Source organism: Polyodon spathula, chromosome 17 (genome assembly GCF_017654505.1).
Source record: "Polyodon spathula isolate WHYD16114869_AA chromosome 17, ASM1765450v1, whole genome shotgun sequence".
Taxonomy (NCBI): domain Eukaryota; kingdom Metazoa; phylum Chordata; class Actinopteri; order Acipenseriformes; family Polyodontidae; genus Polyodon; species Polyodon spathula.
The window spans coordinates 1,281,443-1,305,000 of NC_054550.1; the positions used below are offsets into that span (position 1 = coordinate 1,281,443).

Here is a 23,558-nt window from a genome sequence, read left to right on the forward strand (position 1 = left end):
CCCACAGTAGTTCTGCACTCCAGGATTGTGCTCAAGTGTACTCTCTCCTTATTAGATGCTCTCACCTCTCTTTATCCTGACTGTTTTATTGTGAATTAGTTGCTGTTCCTCTGGATGGTTACACTTTATAAAGGTAGTCAAAGGTTAATTGCCGTTCACATTGTGTTTTATTTTAAAATTGTCTTTTCTGCTATATTTAATCTGTGGATTTGCTTTTAAAACCCATTTCATATAATTGCCATATGATTAAATGCATTTCCAATTCTGTTTAGGTTCACTCTCCTGTAAAGGTCAGGTCAGAAATACTTTAATTATCCTAAAAATAAGTGTAATGTTTGTTAAACAGGCATGGTTGTATTTCCAACAGCAGTGTCACCAAAGTGCTGTGTTCTACAAAGTAATATTAGGATACAAGTTTACCTCAAAGCACATAGAGCTGATAAAATAAGCCCAGTAAGTCTCTTCTTATGTGAATTACTGTCGTTTTGTCAATCTGATATTGTATTTTCCTGTAAGACTCACATATTTTAATGTAAACATGTATTATATTTTTTTTGTAGCTGTGAAGCAAAAGTACAGTATCTGATATAAATATATTTTATTATTATTTATTTAACAGATGCCTTTATCCAAGTGACTTATAGAGACTAAGGTGTGTGAACAGTGCATCAGCTGCAGAGTCATTTACAACAACAACGTCTCACCCACATGATGAGGCATAAGGAGGTTAAGTGACTTGCTCAGGGTCACACAGTGAGTCAGGGAGAGCAGGGGGTGTGAACCAGGGACCACCTGATTTGATTACAAGTTCTTTTCTTTAACTGCTGGACCACACAGCCTCTTATATATGTTGCATTTATTTTGGATATCAGCCTTCCTACTCCAAGTTGCCGACAGACAAAAGTAGATAAGCAATCAGACAACCTTGCTTCACTAACTGCTACAAAACAAAAGCTATAAAAAAAACACTGTAATATGTGTGTCTTTCTTAGAGGTAAAGATGAGGTCTACAAAATGATGGTACTTCAAACTACAGTAGGTTAGGTTTACTGAAATTGTTTTGCCAGCTCTTTGTGATTTAAATATGCCTACATTGGTCAGTTATTTAATAACACTGTAGATGTAGTGCTCCCATGGTGGTAGTCCTAGAATGGCATTGCCCACAACCTGCTGCCTCTGCCTGCTGTCTGATATTGAGTGATTTTGTTTCACCACAGCAGAATGCATGGCTATAAAGTTATTCTGCAATTTATAGTGTAAATGCAATTCCTTTTCCTGTGTTGAAAAGCAGACTTCCTTAATCTCAAAATGGGAAATGTCTTGTAAACAACATTGGCAGGTTTATTTCACTCTTAAAAGACAGGCAGCATCTTAAAAAGCTCACCAGTGACATTGACTTAAAAATGAGTCAGAAGGCAAGAACAAGCAAGTCTATGTATCTCAGAGTGATTCCACTTAACTTTGCTAATCAAAAATCAGGCACCCTACTGTAGCTGAAGCAAATTAGCTAAAAAAGATGGTAAAGAAAATCCTCCTACCTATCATAGGAAAGAGTTTCTTCTTTGAGGTTATATCTTATGAGAAACTGCACTTTCTCTGGATAATCAGTTGCCTTTTTCACAGAGATTGTACCTGAGTTTTTGCTCTGTATGGTTGGGGGATGTCTATAACAAGTAATTTCTTAGCATTTTGAATTGTTCTGTGTGAAAGACAGGGGTACAGTGGAGGTGGCTGTCTGCCTGCCCTTCCTTCTGTACGTATGTCACATTTTACAGGTTTGGGTATATCTTGAGAAAAACTTGTCCAATTGTGATGAAATTCGCACATCAACAGCGCTGATTATCCCTTTTATTATAAAACTTGAACAGGTCATTATTTAATTCATTGAAATATTAACAGACGTCACATGAACAATCCAAACTTCAGGGTATGATAAAAACCATCAAGGTGTACAGGAATGACCCATTGGGTTGGGATTCCTCTAGTTAGTTCCCTCACTGACATGAATACTTGCATATTTAAGCCACTGTGAGCTTCAGTCTGGGGGATAAGGTACCTGATTTCTGGAATGTGACTGAACTATTGAAGTAGGAGCCTAATAGATAATAAAAATATGGTCATTCAAATTACGACATCAGGAATATACAAAACAAAAGTACAATATATATTTTTAGAACTTTAAAGTCTTCGAAAGGCTGTGTTGTTCAATACAGATTATGAATATTTAAACTGACTGTGTACAGGAGGTACAGGAAGAAGTTCACTGAGAACAACTGAATGAACAAAAGATGATGAACCGGATCTATTGTCATATGCCTTTCATCTCAGAACTTAATTTCACCCAAATTTATTTTAGTGCCAGTCCACAGCTGATTCTCAGCATCCCAAAGCAATTCCAATCAGGCACTGACCATTACCCAGTAAAGAGAAACAAGGGCAGTGGATGAAAATCTAAAACTGATGGAGTAGGACATTTTAAATAAACATTTTATAATAATATCTCCAGTAATATAAAAGGTTTTATCCCTAAAAAAAACAAAAAAACATTTGTTTTGCCTGCCATTGGAACACCGATTACTTTAAACCAAAAAGTATATCAGTTTACACACAATGTACAGTACGAAGTAAAGTATAATATTTATTTACATAGGTACTTAGCTATGATTATACTCTGTGTATATGCAGCTGTCCTGTATGTAATATATATATATATATATTATATATCTTATATAGACATGTCCTGTATATATATCTCTATATATATATATATATATATATATATATATATATATATATATATATATATATATATATATATATATATATATATATATATCGTCCACCGGCTGCGGTCCCTCTAGACTATGATTTCAGAAGAGTTAGTGATAAACCTCAAGAGATCTTCCCCGAAGGGGTCTAACAGATTGTAATGTGTTAGCGTTGCACAATGTTTGTTACAAACCTTCAATGGATAGGGAAAGCTATTCTCGATATAAATAATAATAATTATATATAATTATAATATAATAATTATTTGATAATAATAATAATAATAATAATAATAATAATAATAATGTATTTAGTAACGTATTTAATTTAAAATGTGCCCTTGCAGATCCTTGACGGATAGACATAGTAAATATTTGCTCCTATAAAGGTGTAGGAGTATTTAAATGAAAGTTCTGAGCTGGTGTTTTGAGTTTTGAAACTTTCAGCATTTTTTTTTCTTACAATACTAGAGGCTAATACAGCCGACCGAAAAACGTCAATAGCTACTCAATCATTCTGTAGACATCTGCCCTTGTTGAAACAGCCAAAAGATTATTCAGTGCAACAAACCCATTGTGTTTATATGGAGCCTTCTTAGAAGTGAAAGCTGGATCATCTTTCTGAACTCAGAGTTTGGCTTCACTGAGATGGAACTCCCTGTCACTTTGAGTTTACAGTAATCCTGGAACAAATTTCATCAGTCACTTCTGGACCCAAATTTAGCACATATTCAACAGAGGATAAAGATGCAGTCTCAGACAACATGTTCTTTCTTATCTTCTGATTGTTCATGCACAATCCTGAGATTATTCCTTGCTTGAAGCAGCTAAGGCTTGTCAATGACTATTACATTTCCTATTATTTTTTGCTGTTTGATGTCAGCATAGGTCTCTTTCTAGGAGACACAATTTTTAAAACACATATATAATTGTATGATTTAGAAAGCAGGTAAAGAGGGAGTAAAAAATTAATTATCCTCAGAAAATATTCATGATAAAAAAAGCCTATTGTTCACAATGCTAAACTAAAAATTACATTTTGACTGGTTCACAGTTTTAGCTAACCATTTGACAATGTACTGTAGCTCTAAAATGTTCTGCATAAAAAGGCTCTTGTTAACCAACATTTAAAAACATTATTTGCTCAGTTTTTCATAGTAAAATCTTTCTTCATAAAAGATCACAGCTTACCATTCTTTTACTTGCTTGCATTGAATCGCAGTAAACATTATTTTTTTTTTTTTTTAACTGCCAGAATCACAACTAGTTTCGCAGATATAAAATCTCCTGAAATCTCGAGTTATAGCCTGTGGAAGGTAGATTTGCTAATGCTTGCTTTTAAAAAAAAAAAAAACATAATTGAATGTCTTTTAATTGAATGTAAATGTGTTACTTGTTTCTGTAGCTTAAGGTCATGAAAATGAATTTTGCCATTATAAACACTTTCCTTAATGTAACTATCAGTGACGCTTTTTAAATTGTTATATGAAATCGCCTCACCAGCAACTTATTTTATTCATGTTATGAAATGCATTCTGATAGGCGTTTCAGTAACAGAGATTAGCTGCTTTACAGTGTAATTTTAAGTAATGATGTCTTTGTTTCACAAATTAATATGGCTGTAAAGAAAATGGGTGGTATTAAACATCACTTCTTTGGCCATTAGTGTAGTTGGGCTGATTCCTTGACATTTGATACTGGGTGGAGTGCACGACCATCTATCTGTGTCGCACTGTTCTCTATACAGTACTTATTGCAGATGCTGTAGAGCTTGATTTGCATTTGCTTCAATCAGTTATGAGAAACGTTTGTGATTAACAAAGCAACATGTGATCTTTAAGGCACTTATCCATTCAGGTAACAGATCATTTGTTTTCATTTAGGAATAAGCACATACTACTCCTCTCTATTTTCCTCTCATCTGTTAAAATATTAGTCTATGCCTTTGTCTTGTCAACTGCTGTGATCAAATGGTAGGGCTACTCTAGAAATTGATAGCATGGATATTACTCATTCCAACTTCTGATGCATCGACGTTCATTCTCACTGGGCCACTGAAACAACAATATTAAAATAGACTGTTTATTCTACTGGCTGACATAATAATAACTGGTATGCACACTATAGAACATTGCCCTAAATCATATAGTGCATGAACGTAGAATTTGATAACTTTTTTGTCAGTGCAATAGGAAACTTTAGATGGCTTTACCTGGCTGGTAGATTGCCATCTTGTTTCATAAAAGCCTCTTATTTTGTGAATGACACTGATTTGCAATTAGACAAGGTACAGGAAAATAAATCAACCAATATAATGAGAGACGGGACAGAAATAGCCTTCATGGAGTAAGATGACCCTCACAAGCCCTGACAAGCAATGTCTTGTTTCCAGAAGGGCCCATTAGGCAGCTGGCTGCAAAAGTTACATCAAACACCCTGACATTTAAATACAGAACAAATAATTACAGGCTGTCAACCGGTTTTAAATAAAAACTATTCGAAGACTCTCAGGTCAGACAAGGTCAAACCAAAAAAAAAACCTTCTTATATTAAATCAGGAAGATGATACTTTTTCCTGGAACAACCCTGCTCTGTCCTGGTCAAAGACTTGAAGGCTTTCAGACAGAAGCGTGATTTGACTAGGAGTAGTCATAAGGAAATAATGTCACAGACACTGCCTCACATCTATTGCAGTAATTGGGATGCATGCATAATTTTAATCAGGAGAGAAATCTTTCTAATTGGGAAAAGATTATAGTTTCAGAATACAAAAATTATAGCTCTGGCTAATTTGGACATTGATTCTTTTTTTTTTGTAATGTATGCAGACTCATTTTTGATGTGAAGTAATAAACAGATCATCTTAAATGCACTGCACCCTTCTAATTAGTTACCTCTGTAGACTGCATTAACAAAGGAGGAGCCAAAGAGGCACTGACAGCATGCTTCTGGTGATTTAGGGCCTGGTAAATTGGCTAATCATGAACGGGGGGGGGCGGGCTGGGCGGGGGGCTGGGAGGCTTTGTACTGGATTACTGGTGTTTTAAAATAAGCATAAAATACCGTTATCTGTTTATCGTTTGTGAACTGTAGGAATGTATTGGATCTCTTTTAGACCAGTACAACGCAGTCATAGTAGTCTCTGTTTGACATTTGCATGTAAGTAGCATTAATATGGAGTATCGGAATCACATTAGCATAATACGAATGGTTGTATGCAGTGTTTGTGACAGTAGAAAAAGTAAAACCAAAAGCATTTTATTGGATATTGCTAAAAACTTTCAAAACAATCCCAATTGTTTATTTTTTCCACTTCTGTTAAAACCAGATGATGACCTTGCATGATGCCGTAAGACTTTTTTTTAATGGCAGTCACCACTGTGCACTGTACACTGAAGGAAAGGGCAAGGGTACTCTTTATCTGCCTTGGATTCAGTCTATTCCAGACTACGTTTACATGATGGCAGGGCTGAGGCCTTGCACATGTAAATAGTGTATTTTTGTTCTTTTTAAATAAAGTTTGTTGAAATTTAAGTTTCGGGCTAGGTATGGCAGGGTTGGTGTTAGAATCCCCTTTCTGACAAGGCGAGGGGGAGGTGGCCAAGGGTTAATTGATTTATTGATTACCAGTTAACCCTGGCCATCTGCTATAAAAGAGGAGCTGGAAAGCCAGTTCTTTGTTCTCAGCAAGCTGGAGGTGAATCAGATGGGAATCATTATGACTGTGTGTATGAACCAGGGTGGGAAAACAAGGCAACCAACCAACCAACCAACAAACAAAGCAAACAACAAACCAAGCATGCAAGCAACTGCTGATCACTCTGTGTATAACAGGATAATTGGAGCCAGGATCACCATGTGTGTAACCCGGGATCCTAGTGTTTAGCATAAGGGATTCATTTTGGGGATCCCATTTAATCTCACAAAAGTCTATTTGAGTGTGTGTTAGGGAGAAGGTTCCTGGAGCAGGACCTTCCTTATAGTGGAAGCAGAGCTTGGTCACTCTTGGTCAACTTTCTTTTTCTAGCTTTGTTTTGTCCTCGTGTTTTGTTTTGCCTTTTTATGTTGCACTTGCTGTATGCCTGCCTGTGCTCCACCGTCACTTGCTCCACCGTCACTGGTACTGCCATGTGGATTATTTTATTTGTAAATAAAACCTGGCCGCATGTGAGGGGTGTCGACCACATCTTCCATGTCTCTCACAATCTCCTGTTTCGCCGCAGATAACCCACACACCACTAACACAGAGATCCAGTACCCTCAACTCCCCTTCAAACCATGTCTTTTACCATGTCTAAAGCATTACCTTTACACTGCAGAAGTTCAAGTACTGTACAGCAAGCTAGCAATATTACAGATATGTCCTTGCCATAGAGCAGCTGTAAGTGATGCATTACCTGCTGAACCAATTGTAGAAGGTATCACAGAAGGAATTCACTGGGGGGTTAGCCTGCTTAGATCCTATACGTTTGGTAATATAATAGATTGTATACAATGTCCAATGCTGGTTTTCTCTATTCCCAATGTAATGTGTTGTGGAAAGTTACAGCCACGTTTCTTCTTTCCCTTCTGAAGCAAAAAAAAATAACCATCATCGTTACCGACCAAATCTGACTGGATACATTAATTAAATTAACTTTCATTTCATATATTTTTAGTTTTTAACATGGATGAGAAATAATTTAATAATGCACTCAATTTGCTAGAGGGCTTAATAAGTGCAACTCCCATACTACGCATTAATTAGGAAGAAATGTGGGAGGCTTTTGCATTATGAATCCTACATATTGATGAGAAACACGTCAGACAGTATGTTTCTCCCCCCGATGTATCGTAGAATGAGTGTGAGCCTTCAGGGCTGGAATGGCTCTTGAACAAGACAAAATACCGAGGTCTATTAAAATGATCTAACTAGCAGCTGTGTTGCATTGATTATTATTACTGATAGCACAAACTCATTTTGAAGGCTCCGATAATATTATTAGATATCTATTGATATATATATATATATATATATATATATATATATATATATATAATATATATATATATATATATATATATATATATATATAGATATATACATATATATATATATATATATATATATATATATATATATATATATATATATATATATATATATATATATAGTATATAATTTAATTATTATCCTAAAGTATATCAACATTAAGAGATACTAAAAAACGGTCCGATTCCGGGAGTTCAATATTACTACTGTTCGTAGATTATTAATATGGGGCTCAGTGTGTTATTTATGAACTTTGTGTATTTACATTCTTATTAAACTTGAAGATCAGCAGTTTAGCCCAATGACCTTTCACTACTTCTTCCCTCACAGAACATGATGAATGTGCAAGCGGACGGCACAACTGTGATGAGAATGCAATCTGCACCAATACCATCAGAGGACACAGCTGCACCTGCAAGCCAGGATACATGGGCAACGGAACCATCTGCCTAGGTAGGTGTGCTGCTTGAAGAACCTTATTGAAAATCTTCACTGCAAGCCAATTAAACCATTGTGTCATAATAAAAAAATAAAAAAAACAATGACGTCAGGCTTATTTGCCTGGCTGGCTTATTTGCTATCGTTTGGCAACAGCACAGAGATGATGAGAATTGATTTTAGTATAACAGCATCTCCCAGGGGAAATGTTCTTGAACCAGTAGCTCGGCTGGACTTCTGCTCTAGACGTGCATAAACATGTTTGTTTTTTTTTTACTGTTTTAGATTTTCAAAAAGTTGATATATGCGTATGTCTTTTAATTACTAGAATACCATTTCAAACTTAGTCAGCCTTACTGGTTACCTTAGGTAGCTTAGCAAAAAATAAATAAAAGAATGTCATCCTTACCTGAAACTGCCCAGACTGATTGTGGTTGTAAACAGTATTAAAAGACTGGGAAGATTTAATAGGGACACGATTTCAAATTAGTTGCAGGTGTGTGTTGGGTTGTCTGAAAGAGCTGTGCATTTTGGAAAGTGCTTGTCACACACTTTGCAGGTTGGATAAACTAAACTAAGCACGAAGCATCCAGCACGTTCTTGGCTTCTAGGAAGTAAATAAATCCAACTTTATTTTTCCTGCAGAATAAAAAATATGTTGCTCTAAGATTTTTTTTTATTATTTATTTATCTTTACTTCTTAGACTTGTTAGTTCTGACCACACACAAAATACAGTATTTTTCATGATGTATTTACATTACATTTCTAGAATTATTATGCTTCACCAGTCCTGAGCTAATGCTCTAGCTTTGCTACGGTAATTGCTGTGCTATGGTTTTGATTTAAAAGGCTGGTCAAAATGCAGTCAAGTAGTAGTCGTCTTGTTTCGCCTGTCCATTTTCAACTTTGGAATTCTCCAAAAATTGTGATATTAACTCAGAAATACTACGTCCTTGGCTGATTCGTTTAGGTTTGTAAGTGATTATGATAAGCAAATGATGTCAAGATCATCAGAATGTGCATATCAAGCCCTCTTTCCTCTTTCCAGTTTATGCAGTTTGCCTTTGATCCATTATGGACGATAAGGCAATTACATAAACGTGCTCTGCAGTGGAAGTTCAATTAAAACACAGCAGAAGATTGTAGATTATGGTCACTATGTTTAACTTGAATAGTACATCCCTCTGTCAGGGAGACAGTAAGAGGGTCTATCTCTTTCATGGTCTGTTTCAATATGAAAGAGTTTTGATTAAAAAAAAGGAATAGCTATATATATATATATATATATATATATATATATATATATATATATATATCTATATCTATATCTATACACACACACACACACATATATATGCATATATGCTGACACAGTGGCTTAGGATAGTGGCTCAAAACATCAAAACACCTGAATGTCTTCTGTACTTCCTCTGAGTTCTGAAGTAATTCATGTTAATTCATGTGCATTTAATTAGCCAGATTCGTTCCAACATGTTGATCACATGTATAAGGCATGCATTCATGCACAAATTACCAGCTCTTACAATCCCCTGCTCATACACGAACGCATTCTTTATACATATGATCAACATAATTTGTTACAAAGAAACGTGAAATGAATATAGGTAATTAAATTCACATGAGTTAACAGGGCTGAATTAAAAAGGAATGATTTCAGAACTCAGAGGAAGTGCAGAAGGTATTGAGGTGTTATTCCGGTGGGATTCGGGCAGAATTCATTAGGAATTTGCAGCTGTTATCTTAAAGTGGTACTGATAAGTGAGCTGCAAATTGACTCTAAACAACATGAAGAAAACATTAGTTAAGATAACTGGTATTTGAGACCTGTATTCGGACAAGCTCTTAAAACCAGTTTTTAGTCGGTTCCTTCCACTGTACTAATAATAAACAATACTGTTTCCATAGATGTAATATGCAGATAGAGCTTGCCTTTTAAAGTTTGCATGGGTTTTTACAAGCATTGCATAAACTCCAGGGTTCAGAGCAACATTCCTTGGGCACAGAGTTGATATTTAAGAGGACTCTATTGCCTCAAACCTAAACACAAGAGTTTAGTGGATACCTTTGGCAACAGTTTGTAGGTTGGTGAGGTAATGGAGGATAAAAGTCTGATAGCTGTGGCCATATGGGGTTGGATTCTGTCACTCGTCTATGTACTTTGCCAGAGGGTTACAAAAAAATCAATGTCATGCACTGCAGCTATCAACGTGTGTCTAGATCACTTCTACTGAAGGGTTGAAAATTGGAGGCTGCTAAATAGAGCCTTATTGCATGAATTCCCAGATAAAGGGAAATAGTGTTTCAAATGTTGAAATTCTCACAGTTAAATCTTTCTGGATAACGAAATGCAATAAGAAAATAAACCTACACACCTTTCTGATTACCAGCATTACAACTGATGCATCTGTTCTCTCTGGCTTCAGTTGTGGTTGTGGATTGCACACCGGTTAATTTATTTCAGTTGTTTTGTGATTTGCAAATCACTGTCAGGCAGCTAGGCATTATTATTATTATTATTATTATTAGTATTATTATTATTATAAAACAATTTCATAGAGTTAAGTGAGTAAAGTGAATGGGAGTCATGCGGTTTTATTGTGTGTTGTATATCGTGCATTATTTGGGCAGTGTGGGCAGGGTATTCAATTTTCAGCTGATATGTAAGTAAGCTGAAGACCGTGATAGTATTTGCAACACAGGGCAGCTTGCAAAAAACTTTGTTTTGCGTCCCCTTTTAGATTTGCGATGACACCTGGGGTACCAGAGCCCTGTCACTGCATCTTGGGGGTAGGGGGGTAACTCTTAATAACTCGTAATAAACAGGTGGAAAATTTGTTGCTTTAATTTTGCTTTTTTAGAAGCTAATGTGAAGTAGATACTTTATAATTATTGTAGGTATAGATGAGAGGGTGGAAGCTGTGGAATGCATTATGGAATGTAGGTTTTTTTTTCTTTTTCCACTAGCATAAGCTATATAAAAGACAAACTGAAATTCTATGACATACAGATGCTGCATTCTCATCCCATGATCTGGCCTGATGCAATTCCTGAAACTTTAGTTATTTAAAATACATTCACCCTGCCATTTGCCAGCAATGCTAAAAATCTGCCAGGTTAATCTGTCTTCATTGAAATGCTTTTCAGGACATTCTAGACTCCCTCTAAATTTCAAAAGCCTGGCCTTCCACAGTCATCTTATCCAGGAAAGAGGCAATGTCATTATGCAAGTTCAGCTGATCAGGTGCCTCCTGATCCAGTCCAGACCCTTGACAAACCCGCTGCATTTCTCATCTTGGGCCACAGCAGAGTATGATGTAATCCACTAATATTTCCATTAAGTCATGATATTTGCCTTGGAGCCAAAAACTCAAAGTTTATTAGTAATCATCAGCCCTTGTTAGTCTTTTTTTTCATCCTTTCTAAAGGAAATTGTCTCCTCTTGGATTGCCACACAGAAATGGGAAATTGCCATGGCTGAGCAGATACACATAGCTTATTGTCTGGAAAAAGCAATACCATTCCCATCACATATGTGTCATCCTAAAGTCAATTAAAATTCTGACTTATTAGGCTGGATCTTTTGTTTTTTGATGATAAAATTTGACAATCTTTTATTTTATTTTTTTCTTACTGACAGCACAGTAAATAATCATTGAGAAGCCAGGATCATACACACACGTTAGTCACTTAAAACACTGAACTGGAACAAAAACAAATGCTGCCATACACAACAAACATTGTTTTATTGTTTATTTAAATACACAAAAAAGTAAAATGTGTTTCAGTTTTGTAAAGCTGTAGGTGATTATCGCTGACTGTATACCTTTTAGTACGCTTTGAGTTCTTTTGCATACTGTGGCTTTGCACTTTCACAGACAGCGAGAGATAGACAGACATGGTTGTGTACTTTTCAAGTCATGCGCTCCCAATGAACAAAATAAAAGTGGTGAGGGAGATAAATTGAATGGAAAGACAAGGTTCTCTCTTCAGGTCTTGTAAGGGACTCGGATAGCAGTTTGACAGAGACAACATGATACCTGGCTTCTATTCTGGCTCACAGAGAAAGCTGTTATAATCTCATCCCTGCTGTCACTCACTTCATCAATTCCATCTCATGCTACATTGGCAGAAATTAGCACTTTGATGACAGCCTGCCATTATCCCTGGCTGTGCAGGTATAAACTGCCGAAAAATGTCATGCCTTCTAGGCAAATGAAACTGTGTTCTTTTTGACATTTGTTATTGCTAAAAAATATAGACAGTTGCTACAGTGCACCCTAAAAGCAACATGCAAATCTTTCCTGTTTTATGTACCGTATGTCTGTGGGTCCTATTACCACTGATATGGAAATGAGCCTCATACTTGCATATGATGTCTGTTGCCATAGTAACATGGTGGATTCTTTTGAGACTGTTCTGTAGGCCTTATACTGTACAGTAGAGGTCTTCACAGGTCCAAATTAATCAACCCGACCAGAACATGAACCGACAATTATTTACCCGGAACCGACCCAGCCTGAAAAAACAGTGATAGATACAGTATTAAAACAGTGGGGTTTTTTTCGGTCAACATGGAAATCTTGTTTATTCCATCATGAACATACACAGAGGACTGTGTCATAAACAGACCCATTACTCTGACTTTTAAGAATGATCTAAAAGAAACCCCTTCGATATGGGTCAGGTGTCTGCTGCAGCGTTCTGCAAGTTGTGTCATGTGCTGCAGGGGGGGGAAGCCAATTCACACAACAGGAATTATAAACAATGATTTTTAGACCTCAACTGTACTGTAGAACTACAGAACAAACTACAGCTCTGAACAGCTATTCCAGCCAATGCACAGACAGCTCTCTCAAACGGTCTCATCCAGCCAGAACAAGACTAATACTGACACTGTACACTTGATAAGCCTCATATATACACAAATATGGAACATTTCAGGCAGCATAGACTGAATATGCAAACCAGTCAAGTCTGCAATCAAACTACATCCACTGATGTCCTTGGAGGCTAGGGATCTGTTAAAATCATTATTTGAAGAGCATTACATTAGGAGCTGCTGTTTAAGTAAGCCCACAACCTGTACATTATGTCCCAGAAGAAAATGTTTTTTCATTTATCACACAGATATTGCCTCTTTTGATTCCACCTAGTGTAGGTCCAATTGTGGAACAATACAAGCCTTCTTTCACTCAGGTTTCATCCTCTTGAAGGCTCACTATGTCGCAACCCCTGAAACACTTGTAGCACAATATAATATGCTTGAGTTGCACTTCCCACTTCCAGTATTGCAAAGATATTCCTGACAGGGGAGAATCTCTCTCCACGTCGGCCTAAGTTTGACTAAGTATGACAGATTTTATAATACCAGTTACATCTCCTTCAGTGGAGAATAATATCTTAACCTTCATGTTAATGTCGTATAGGCACAGAAACAGTCCCACTGCCTCTAATGTATTCATAAGAAAATTATGTCGTCAGTGGTTGAAATCCTTTCAGTGACAAAAAAAAAAAAAATCATATCTATTGTCTTAACACTCCAATGACTAATTTGACAGGGAAGAAGCCACTGGATTCTAATGTGATTTGTAAAAGGCAGTCTGCAGCATTAATGGAGGGCACTTCAAGACATAGAACATTTGCAAGAAAAAAAAAAGTCAGCTGATCTTAAATGTAATGAATGTAATAGTGACATTGCATGTTAAGTTAGCCATCTCTTTGGCTCTATTATCATAATGATCTGGCTTGTATTTGATGGGTTATGTCTTTATCGATTTTCAATTTTTTTTTTTTGTGCCCTACTAAAACGTTATTCTAGTTTATGATTGCACTTACAGACTCGTCCTAGTTTAGTACTTTGCAAGCAAGCAAATGTAAGACAATAAACAAAGTAAGTGTAGTTCCTCCAAGCTGATCCAGCCACAACCGGCATGACTTTGACATACAATCTAGGGCTTTTAATATGTGACGAGGACCAGCCTAATTTGTAAGAAAGCAATTTATTTCAAAATATTCTGTATATCTTCTTGTACTTTGATGTACTAAACAGAAGAGAGCCCAGGTGATTGGCTGGGCATTGGTAATGAACTGCTTCCTCACCCCTCTGCTTGCAGTATTGGCACAGCTTTCCTGCATTAACTGTAATTTCTTTCCCAGGTTTTGGTAGTTTCAAAATATACCTATATGAATTATCTGCTTGTCAGGTATTGGAAAAGCTTTCCTAGCATTAACTGTAAATTGGTAATAAAATGAAGTTTATAATATATATATATATATATATTATATATATATATATACACACACACACACACACACACACACACACACACACACACACACACACACACACACACACACACACACACACACACACATTTTGTGCAAAGAAAGCGAAGTTGGGACTAGAATGTGGAAGTAGAACTCACTCAGAATGAGTAGGGTGTTTTAAATACAGCCTGTAGATAAGCTCAAGGGGAATTAATCAGTATTTTTTCTGTGACTTTAAAACTATGACAAGCCTTTAACTATAGTAACAAAGTGAAAAGCTTGAAAAAAACACACGTATCAAAACTTTCAAAGCCGGCATTGAATAAACAGGATTAAAAGCACTTTAAGAACACTGTTTTTATTCGTTTATTCAAAGTAAATAAACAGAATGTTTTGGTGGTTTTGCTCAGTGATTGCTTTCTTACATATTGAGTACATATTAAGAGACCCGGAGAATATGTTACTAAACAACGTGTAACCATCCACCTGTTTAAATATTCCTCCTCAGCAAAACCAGCTGAGAAAAACCAATCAAGTGGTTTAAGTGGCAACTAATTGCATCCTGCTTTAACAAACTGACAAATAATGAGAAGGCGTTGAGTGAGCAGAAGTCTCTATCAGCTTTTCAACCCTAAAGCCTTGCTTTGTTTTAATTCTATTTCTCATTAATATGTCTGGAATCCTAAGCATGTTTAGATTTAATGGAATACATTCAACTTTTTTAATGAGGTATACGGTCTGTATAATGCTCTTACTAGTAATTGTGCATTTGGGTTCATTTCTAATAGCGTCTTTTTTTGAGTCCAGCTACGTAGTTGAACTTATACAAGTGAATAGTTCAGAAACCAGGTTGCTGAAGATTTTCCCTGATACACAATAAACAGATGACTTAGATAAAAAAACCTATATATTTTAAAATAAGCATACCTTCTCCATGTGTAAATTACCCACAGTAAGATCAGTAGACCATTTTTATACCTGCTTCATTTCAAACGTTGTTTGCAAACTCAAACAAGAACTTGTAATAGAGTTTCTACAGGACAGCTAATCGTTGTTGTTACACTGTCATGCTTTTTAGCATAACAGCATTGGGTGTTATGCAGAAAAATCCTATTGCCTGCATTTTTTTTATAATGAAAATAACCAGCATCACAGCAGAAATGTAGACACGGAAATTTGACAACTACAACTGTTTAAAAAAATTAATAAAAAAAAAAAAAAGAATTACATAATTGCTTTTAATGTGTCAGGAAGGGACATAAGTTTTGCTTAGTAAGTTTACCTTATGCGATGTCAAGGGCAATCTAGTTAAAACTGATCCATAATCCAAGTTGGGGAACATTGTCAGAGCAGAAGGAAGCAAGTTTTCTTCCAGGACAATCTTGTACTTGGCTTGATTCATGCGTCCTTCACAAAGATAAATCTGCCCGATTCCAGCCTTGCTGAAGCACCCCCAGATGAGTCCAATTTTCAGCTTTGCCCAACACCTGGTCGTCTAATGGTTAGACGGAGACCTGGAGAGGCCTACAAGCCACAGTGTCTCGCACCCACTGTGAAATGTGGTGGAGGATTGGTGATGATCTGGGGGTGCTTCAGCAAGGCTGGAATCGGGCAGCTTTGGCATGAATCAAGCCAGGTACAAGGTTGTCCTGGAAGAAAACTTGCTTCCTTCTGCTCTGACAATGTTCCCCAACTCTGAGGATTGGTTTTTCCAGCAGGACAATGCTCCATGCCACACAGCCAGGTCAATCAAGGTGTGGATGGAGGACCACCAGATCAAGACCCTGTCATGGCCAGCCCAATCTCCAGACCTGAACCCCATTGAAAACCTCTGGAATGTGATCAAGAGGAAGATGGATGGTCACAAGCCATCAAACAAAACTGAGCTGCTTGAATTTTTGCGCCAGGAGTGGCATAAAGTCACCCAACATCAATGTGAAAGACTGGTGGAGAGCATGCCAAGATGCATGAAAGCTGTGCTTGAAAATCAGGGTTATTCCACCAAATATTGATTTCTGAACTCTTCCTAAGTTAAAACATTAGTATTGTGTTGTTTAAAAATGAATATGAACTTATTTTCTTTGCATTATTCGAGGTCTGACAACACTGCATCTTTTTTGTTATTTTGACCAGTTGTCATTTTCTGCAAATAAATGCTCTAAATGACAATATTTTTATTTGGAATTTGGGAGAAATGTTGTCAGTAGTTTATAGAATAAAACAAAAATGTTCATTTTACCCAAACACATACCTATAAATAGTAAAACCAGAGAAACTGATAATTTTGCAGTGGTCTCTTAATTTTTTCCAGAGCTGTGTGTATATATATATATATATATATATATATATATATATATATATATATATATATATATATATATATATATATATATATATTCAGTTATTTCTCAGCCCTAAAATCCTAGGTGATTCAAAACCTCTGGCCATAGCTGTATACTACAGTTACCTTTTCATCACATGATGAATAAAAGAGCTGGATTCTGTCATTTATCCTTATATAAAGATTGTTTAAAACCAACACACCTGCTCCTAAATATAGTTTAATGAGGTACCACGCAAATCCCAGTATCTATTGTGCCAGTGCCAAAGCCTGAGAGAGTGAAGGTGAATGCTTTAATCAGACAGATGATTGACAGATGTAGAAGGTTAGTTTTGAAAGCTCTTTCATTATAAATTGACTTGGGGAAGGGTTGTACATCAGGGACTATCTGAAGACTTCAGTGTCGGGATGAAAGAGGCAGGTGAGTCCGTTATTGTTTACATGGCTTAACAAAAGAGAGTCAGGACAGTAATTCAATTTCTCATCTGAATTATACTTTTTTATTTTGCTTATAGTCAAATAATGGAAGCTCTCCCCGAGAAGAATGGTGGCCAAGGTAACGAGTCAATGCAATACTGAACAAAGGTGCCAGCACCCCTACTATTTCACGTATCATGGTCGTCATTTATTGTTTCCATCTGCCAGGTTTCAATGGACTGTGTATACAAGCATTTTTATTGTAGTTATTGTTGTTTGTGTAGCGCGGTGGTCTCGGTGTCTGGGTAATTATCTGTGAATGACCTGCTGTACTGGATAACCATTTTATGCTTAGACCGAATGTATTTCTAATTATGTTGATTTGTAATTGATGGGGAGAGCATGAAACCCTCCCATGGGTCTGCAACCTCTTAATGTCCTACGCTATTCACATTAAGATTTAAAATTCAGCACAGATTTTTTAATTGAAACAGTATGCAGATTTTGAAGGAGCAGGTGATATTCAATACCCAGTGCATAAATAATACATAGACATTACAACATGATTTGGAATTATGAATATTCTGGAATATGAGTTTGATTCTTAAGGGAAATGTTATGGTCACAGTAAGGTTCCCTACTGCTGTTGATGCAGCTCAGTGCTGTAAATGTTCAATCTCTAGAGCTTTCGTCTTGGCTACTTATTAGCTTTTATTTTGGTCAAGGTTAACTAAGTTACATGGATCAATAGCTCTTCTTCCCTAATTCCCCAATGCTTTCCCTAGCTGCAGTACATCTTGTGGGTGAATGTAAAGCTAGGTTAGATGGTGTAAGAAATGCAATTCTTTTTTTTCTCTGGCAGCTGGAACACCAGTTGCAGCTTGTTCATGACAAGGGCCATCCCTTTCAATTCCCTCGGGTCTCAGGCCTCACATTCCTCCTGGGTGAAGCTCCTTACAAGGCTAATTAATTCCATACACTTTATGAATATTGCATTCATATTTGCTCCCATTAAATGCACTTGCTGTAAATCAGACAACTGGTTTGTGGCAATGAGAATTGCTGAATGTTTGGCTGAACAAATGGATTTAGAGTCTGGTTTTGGGCAAGTGTGCACTCATTATTAATTCTGTATTAATTATTAGGAATTTGTCATTTAGCAGACGCTTTTATCCAAAGCAACTTACAGAGACTAGGGGGGGTGAATTCTGCATCAACAACTGCTGCTGCAAAGTCACTTAAAACAGGACCTCGGTTGTACGGCTCATCTGAAGGACGGAGCACAAGGAGGTTAAGTGACTTACTCAGGATCACACACACAGTGAGTCAGTGGCTGAGCTGGGATGAACTGGGAACCTCCTGGTAACAAGCCACTTTCTCTAACCAGTGGACCTCAAGCCTGTATCTTTGATGGAGGCTTAGTTATGTATTTTTCATTGATTTAGCATTTGTTTACTGGGATACAAAAATGAGGAACACATTTTTGGCTAGATTCCCAAAGTTATTTACTCCAAATTGTCACTACTGCAATTATTTTTTCTAAAAGGAAAAAAAAAAACACCAATTCCAGTTCTACCAAGAAAAATTGATGTTCCGAGTTATTTCTGGTTTGGTAAAGTTATTGTGATGCATTTAGATCACAATAAATTTACAAGGCCTCATTTACACTATTGTCCAGGGATGACACAGACAGATTACTCTTAACTTCAAATGTTCAGCATGATTTATCAAGGCTTACTGGTAAGTGGAAAATAACTGTTTGTCTTGATAATCTGCTTACTGGGAATGAAGCAAGCATTCTAAAATTGTTCAGCAGAATCCAGGATCACATTCCCATCCACACTAATGCTCCTTTTATTTCATTCCATGACATAATAAATTCCATAGACACATATTTGGAATATATAAAATTCCTGACAGTGGTTTTGCAACAGCATTCAGTTATGCTTTATTTTACTTCATTATCATAATGTGCTGGTAATGCACTGCAGCTTAAATGTAATTACTTATGAATGGGAATATTAAAGTCATATTAAGCTGTTATAAATGTATGAATTCACAATGCATTTTTTAAATGAAATCCTACCCCCTGGGTATAACATTCTTCTTGATAATAGGTACATTATACATAAAAAGTAATCTTTACATGGAATTACAATGCACAAACATCTATAAAATGTAGGACTGTTTTTTTGCTTTCCTGCCATCGAAATGTACGTGGAATTTCTAACAAACTAACCAGTTACAGTCGCCTTGCTAAGTCTTCTTCATTGCTTTATTTTTGCATTGCCTATCCTCTGTGCCCTCACACCTTGCCCCCCCCCCCCCCCCTTTCAGGAATCGCATAACTTTGTAACAAAAGGGTAGCTCCAAACTTGAGACCAAAGATAACTAATTGTTATTGTAACCATACTACAAAACTGTTATCATGTTACTCAACAGCAAAACTTTTTGGTTCTGGCTGAAATACATACAGATTGTGGGTCGTATGTTAATCAAATCAAAATGACTGATGGTTTTGTATCTACTTGTAAGTCTGCAAAACCATCAAAACTTTTAAAATTGTAAAATTCTGTCCATGAATCGGTCTGAATTAGATTGTAGTGGATAGGCATTTGCAATTATTCCTGCAAAATTGTTCATAGTCCTAAGCTGTAAACTTCACCTTATCTGAAATACTAAATCAACCCATGGTTGCTTTGCAAGAAACTGATTTAATGTCCCCCGTACTATTATAATGGAATTTCAGATAAGAAGTTCACTTATATCTGAATACAGCCTCAGCTTTGCCACCAGTACCAGCTTAGAATGAAACTATATTTGTACATGTGAAAAGAACATACTTGAAGGAGGTGTATATGTTCCATTAAAGTAGCATTAATACAATGCAATATACGAAGCATTTTTCATGTAGCCTCTAGTATTGTATCTATATTTCAAAAAAGCATGGAACAAAAAAACTGTAAAAAATATGTCAAGTTACTTTTGCATTGTTTTCGAATTCACAAAACTGTTCAAAGATTAATCTTAAGGCCATAATAAATCTTGTGGTAGTCAAAGTCTATTACAGTATGTACTCGGAAACTTTGAATGTAAAAACAATTGAACACATTTTGTACTGTAAATAGTACCAAATAAAACCTGCCTCACTGGACTATTTGTTAAAGAAAGCTCTTAAAGAAGTTTTTTTTTTCCATTTTAAGCTATACAGGGTGTGCTATCCTCTGTCTTTAGATATATAGATTAGCTATTAGAATTGTCCATTTGAATTTCAACAAGAAACTATGTGGCTATGTTTACAACGACTGTTGGCATCCAGAATGGAGCATTGCTTTACAATGATGGTGATGTCTTCATGCCATCATTGTACTATACTTTTCTAGATTTTGGAAATGCACCTTCCAACCATAGAATAACTGGAGGGGGTGGGCCAGTGCCAGTTTGGTATATTGACATTGTTCCATGGAACAAAAAGGTGTCAAATTCAAGAGACAAATTGAAGAATCATCATCTTACTGAGACAGAGGTGCACTTCCTTATCTCCTGTTAGTCTTGTGTCAAGTAATGCTTATCGCACAACTTCAGAACAAATAACGCAGCGCCTATGAAACGTGGTATAAAAAGACACAGAGCTATGAATGTGCAAGATGCTTAATGAAAAATGGGTTTGCTTTTGTGACACTTCGAAGTGTTCAATTATAGTTTTAATGTGGGTAATGACTCTGCATATGTTTGTGTATAAAACAGATTATCCTTGGAAAGGCACAATTCAATGAAACACAAATATGAAAAGAGTAACTCTTCTTTAGAAATTGTGGTCCCTAATGTGTGTAAAGTGTCTGATGCTCATGGCTGTGGGATGCAGTGGAAGAGCTTTGCAACCATTATCTAAATGGCACTCTGATGGTATTCCATTATTACCAATGAAAATATTTTTAAAAATGTTCACTAGTGCACCTTAAGAGGCATTCATTTCACACTACAGCTGGACTTTGTCTTAATGTGTGTTCGTCCTCCTTATATTGGCACAACTGACAGGTCTTGTAAAAACAACAAAAATCTTTTTCATTGCTGTGCTGGCTACCGGGACGGTACGGTACACTTTTTTAAACTTTTGGTATTCATTGTGAATGCTACTCTATTTGGAAAGGTGTAGCTGAATTAGATAATCAGGCATTGATCTTTCAATGAGGTGCCAAGTAATTATTTCACAGGTGCCTGATTGTTTAATTGACTGTCAATTAAATCTATTAAACAAAATTGCATCCAACTATAATATATATATATATATATATATATATATATATATATATATATATATATATATATATATATATTGTTAAAAGACGAGTCTCTGCTAAGGGGTATAAATAGAACAGATACAGGGACGGACAGAGAAATATTGTTACCCTCCACCTGGGAGGTGGACGAATACAAAGAACAGAGACGAACACTGTCGTAGTAGAAGTAATCTGACTATTGTTTTGCATAAATCGAAATTTATTGTTTTGTTTAACACAACTTATTGTTCTCACTTGTATTACAATAAAAATATTATTTATAAATATAGATATATATATATATATATATATATAGATAAAAAAAAAACGTTAAACGACAGCTACGATAATGCACATTGTAACATTTCTTTACCCTGCAAGGACCTCAAAGCAGTCTTGTTTCTGTGGGCTTAGGAATTCAAAATGATTGTATTTGTTGAGCCAGCACCCAAAGGTGATTAACAAATACAGACCTCAGTGAATATAAATGTACAGTCAAAATGTAATGTTTAATAAACTTTAAATTGGAATACACAGTATTATATAGCAATTGTTATCTCCTCAAATGCCTGATATAACAAAAATATCTAAAAAAAAAAAAAATTGCTTGAGAGCTCAGTTCTAGTTTTACCGAATCCAATCCAAGTCCTGTTAAGATATTTTGGTTGGGACTTTTAAAACTGCCATCCTCCTACCAATTGACTGCTGGCCATTAGAAAATACTGTCAAAGAAGCATGAAGGTGGTGACACATGTCATTTACTGTCAGTTTCCAAACTGCACATGCTCAGTGCTTGGCCCTCTGCCAGAAATAACTCAAGTTTCATCTTACACACCTCTGGGTTCAGAGTCACATCCTGGTCTGGCCAGCGGTCACACTGTAGCATTCACTGCAGCAGGTACACAGTGCCTGGAGGCTGCATTAAAGCATACTCATCCATTTAACATTTCGCCAGTGCCAAAGAGGGAATATAACTCTCTTCACTTAATTGATGTCATTGGTGTGACAAGCATGGGTTTCTGCTGATGGAAGTAAAATGGTAATAATACAAATAAATGCATTGAGTCAATATAACTGTAATTAATTTTAAGTGTGCAGATTACTAGTGCAGAACCATTCAGGCTTCTAATTATCTGATGATAAAAATGCTTAAACCAGAGGGGAACAAGTCAAATTAAAGTGAATAACAGCTTCCGGAAAAGCACAATGGTTTTTATTTATTTTCCTTTACATGGTTCTTATATTCGGCAAGTAACTTTATCCAGATTTCATGTTAAATGTATGTTTTGCAGTGTTTCGTTGTTGTAAATCTTTGGGGAGTTTCTTTCAATCAAAAACCAAATACAAATTCCTCCTTTAAGAAGTTACATAATACATTGTCAGTTCTTTACAACTTTACAAGTGACACTAATAAAAAAGGTAAAAACTGATATTTAGTTAGCCACATTGTAGTTACAAAGTTAACAGGGAATGATCAGAGAATACTGTAATTCCTGATGTGGAAGGTATTATATTGCAATGAACTGGACTTGTGTTTTACTTTGCTTTATTGTTATTTGTGTCCTTTATGTGGCTTGCATTGTTTCTCAAGTGTTGTGTGGAGAAATTATACATTTAAAAGCTATTGCTACATATATAACTAAAGCATTGTTATTCTTTCTAGCGTTCTGTGAAGAAGGCTGCAGGAGTGGGGGGATATGTGTGTCACCGAACATGTGCCTCTGCCCTTCTGGATTCATAGGAAGTCAGTGTGAAAAAGGTAGGACTTATTTTCTGCACTTACTAGCTAAATATAAAGTAAAAAAAGAAGGTTAGGGTTACTATAAAACTTCAAATAATTGCTGGGTCTCAAATAATCACCTGTCTTATCTATTAAACACTGGAGCTCTGTCGTTGCCGTTGAAGCTGAGGAAGATGAGGAGGAGCTGAGTGTAATGAACTGGTAATAAGTGTGACAGCGAGGAGAGTGACTCTCAGGATTAATGAATAATAA

General features: G+C 36.1%; 1 protein-coding gene across 1 annotated transcript in view; it reads left to right on the forward strand.

Annotated features, from left to right (window-relative positions):
- LOC121329625 (protein kinase C-binding protein NELL1-like) overlaps window positions 1-23,558 on the forward strand; it is a 111,774-nt gene that overhangs the window by 66,612 nt on the left and 21,604 nt on the right. Inside the window, exons 14-15 of the mRNA XM_041275310.1 lie at window positions 8,131-8,253; window positions 23,229-23,324. Coding sequence (XP_041131244.1) covers window positions 8,131-8,253; window positions 23,229-23,324 — 219 coding nt within the window. The remainder of the gene's footprint in view (window positions 1-8,130; window positions 8,254-23,228; window positions 23,325-23,558) is intronic.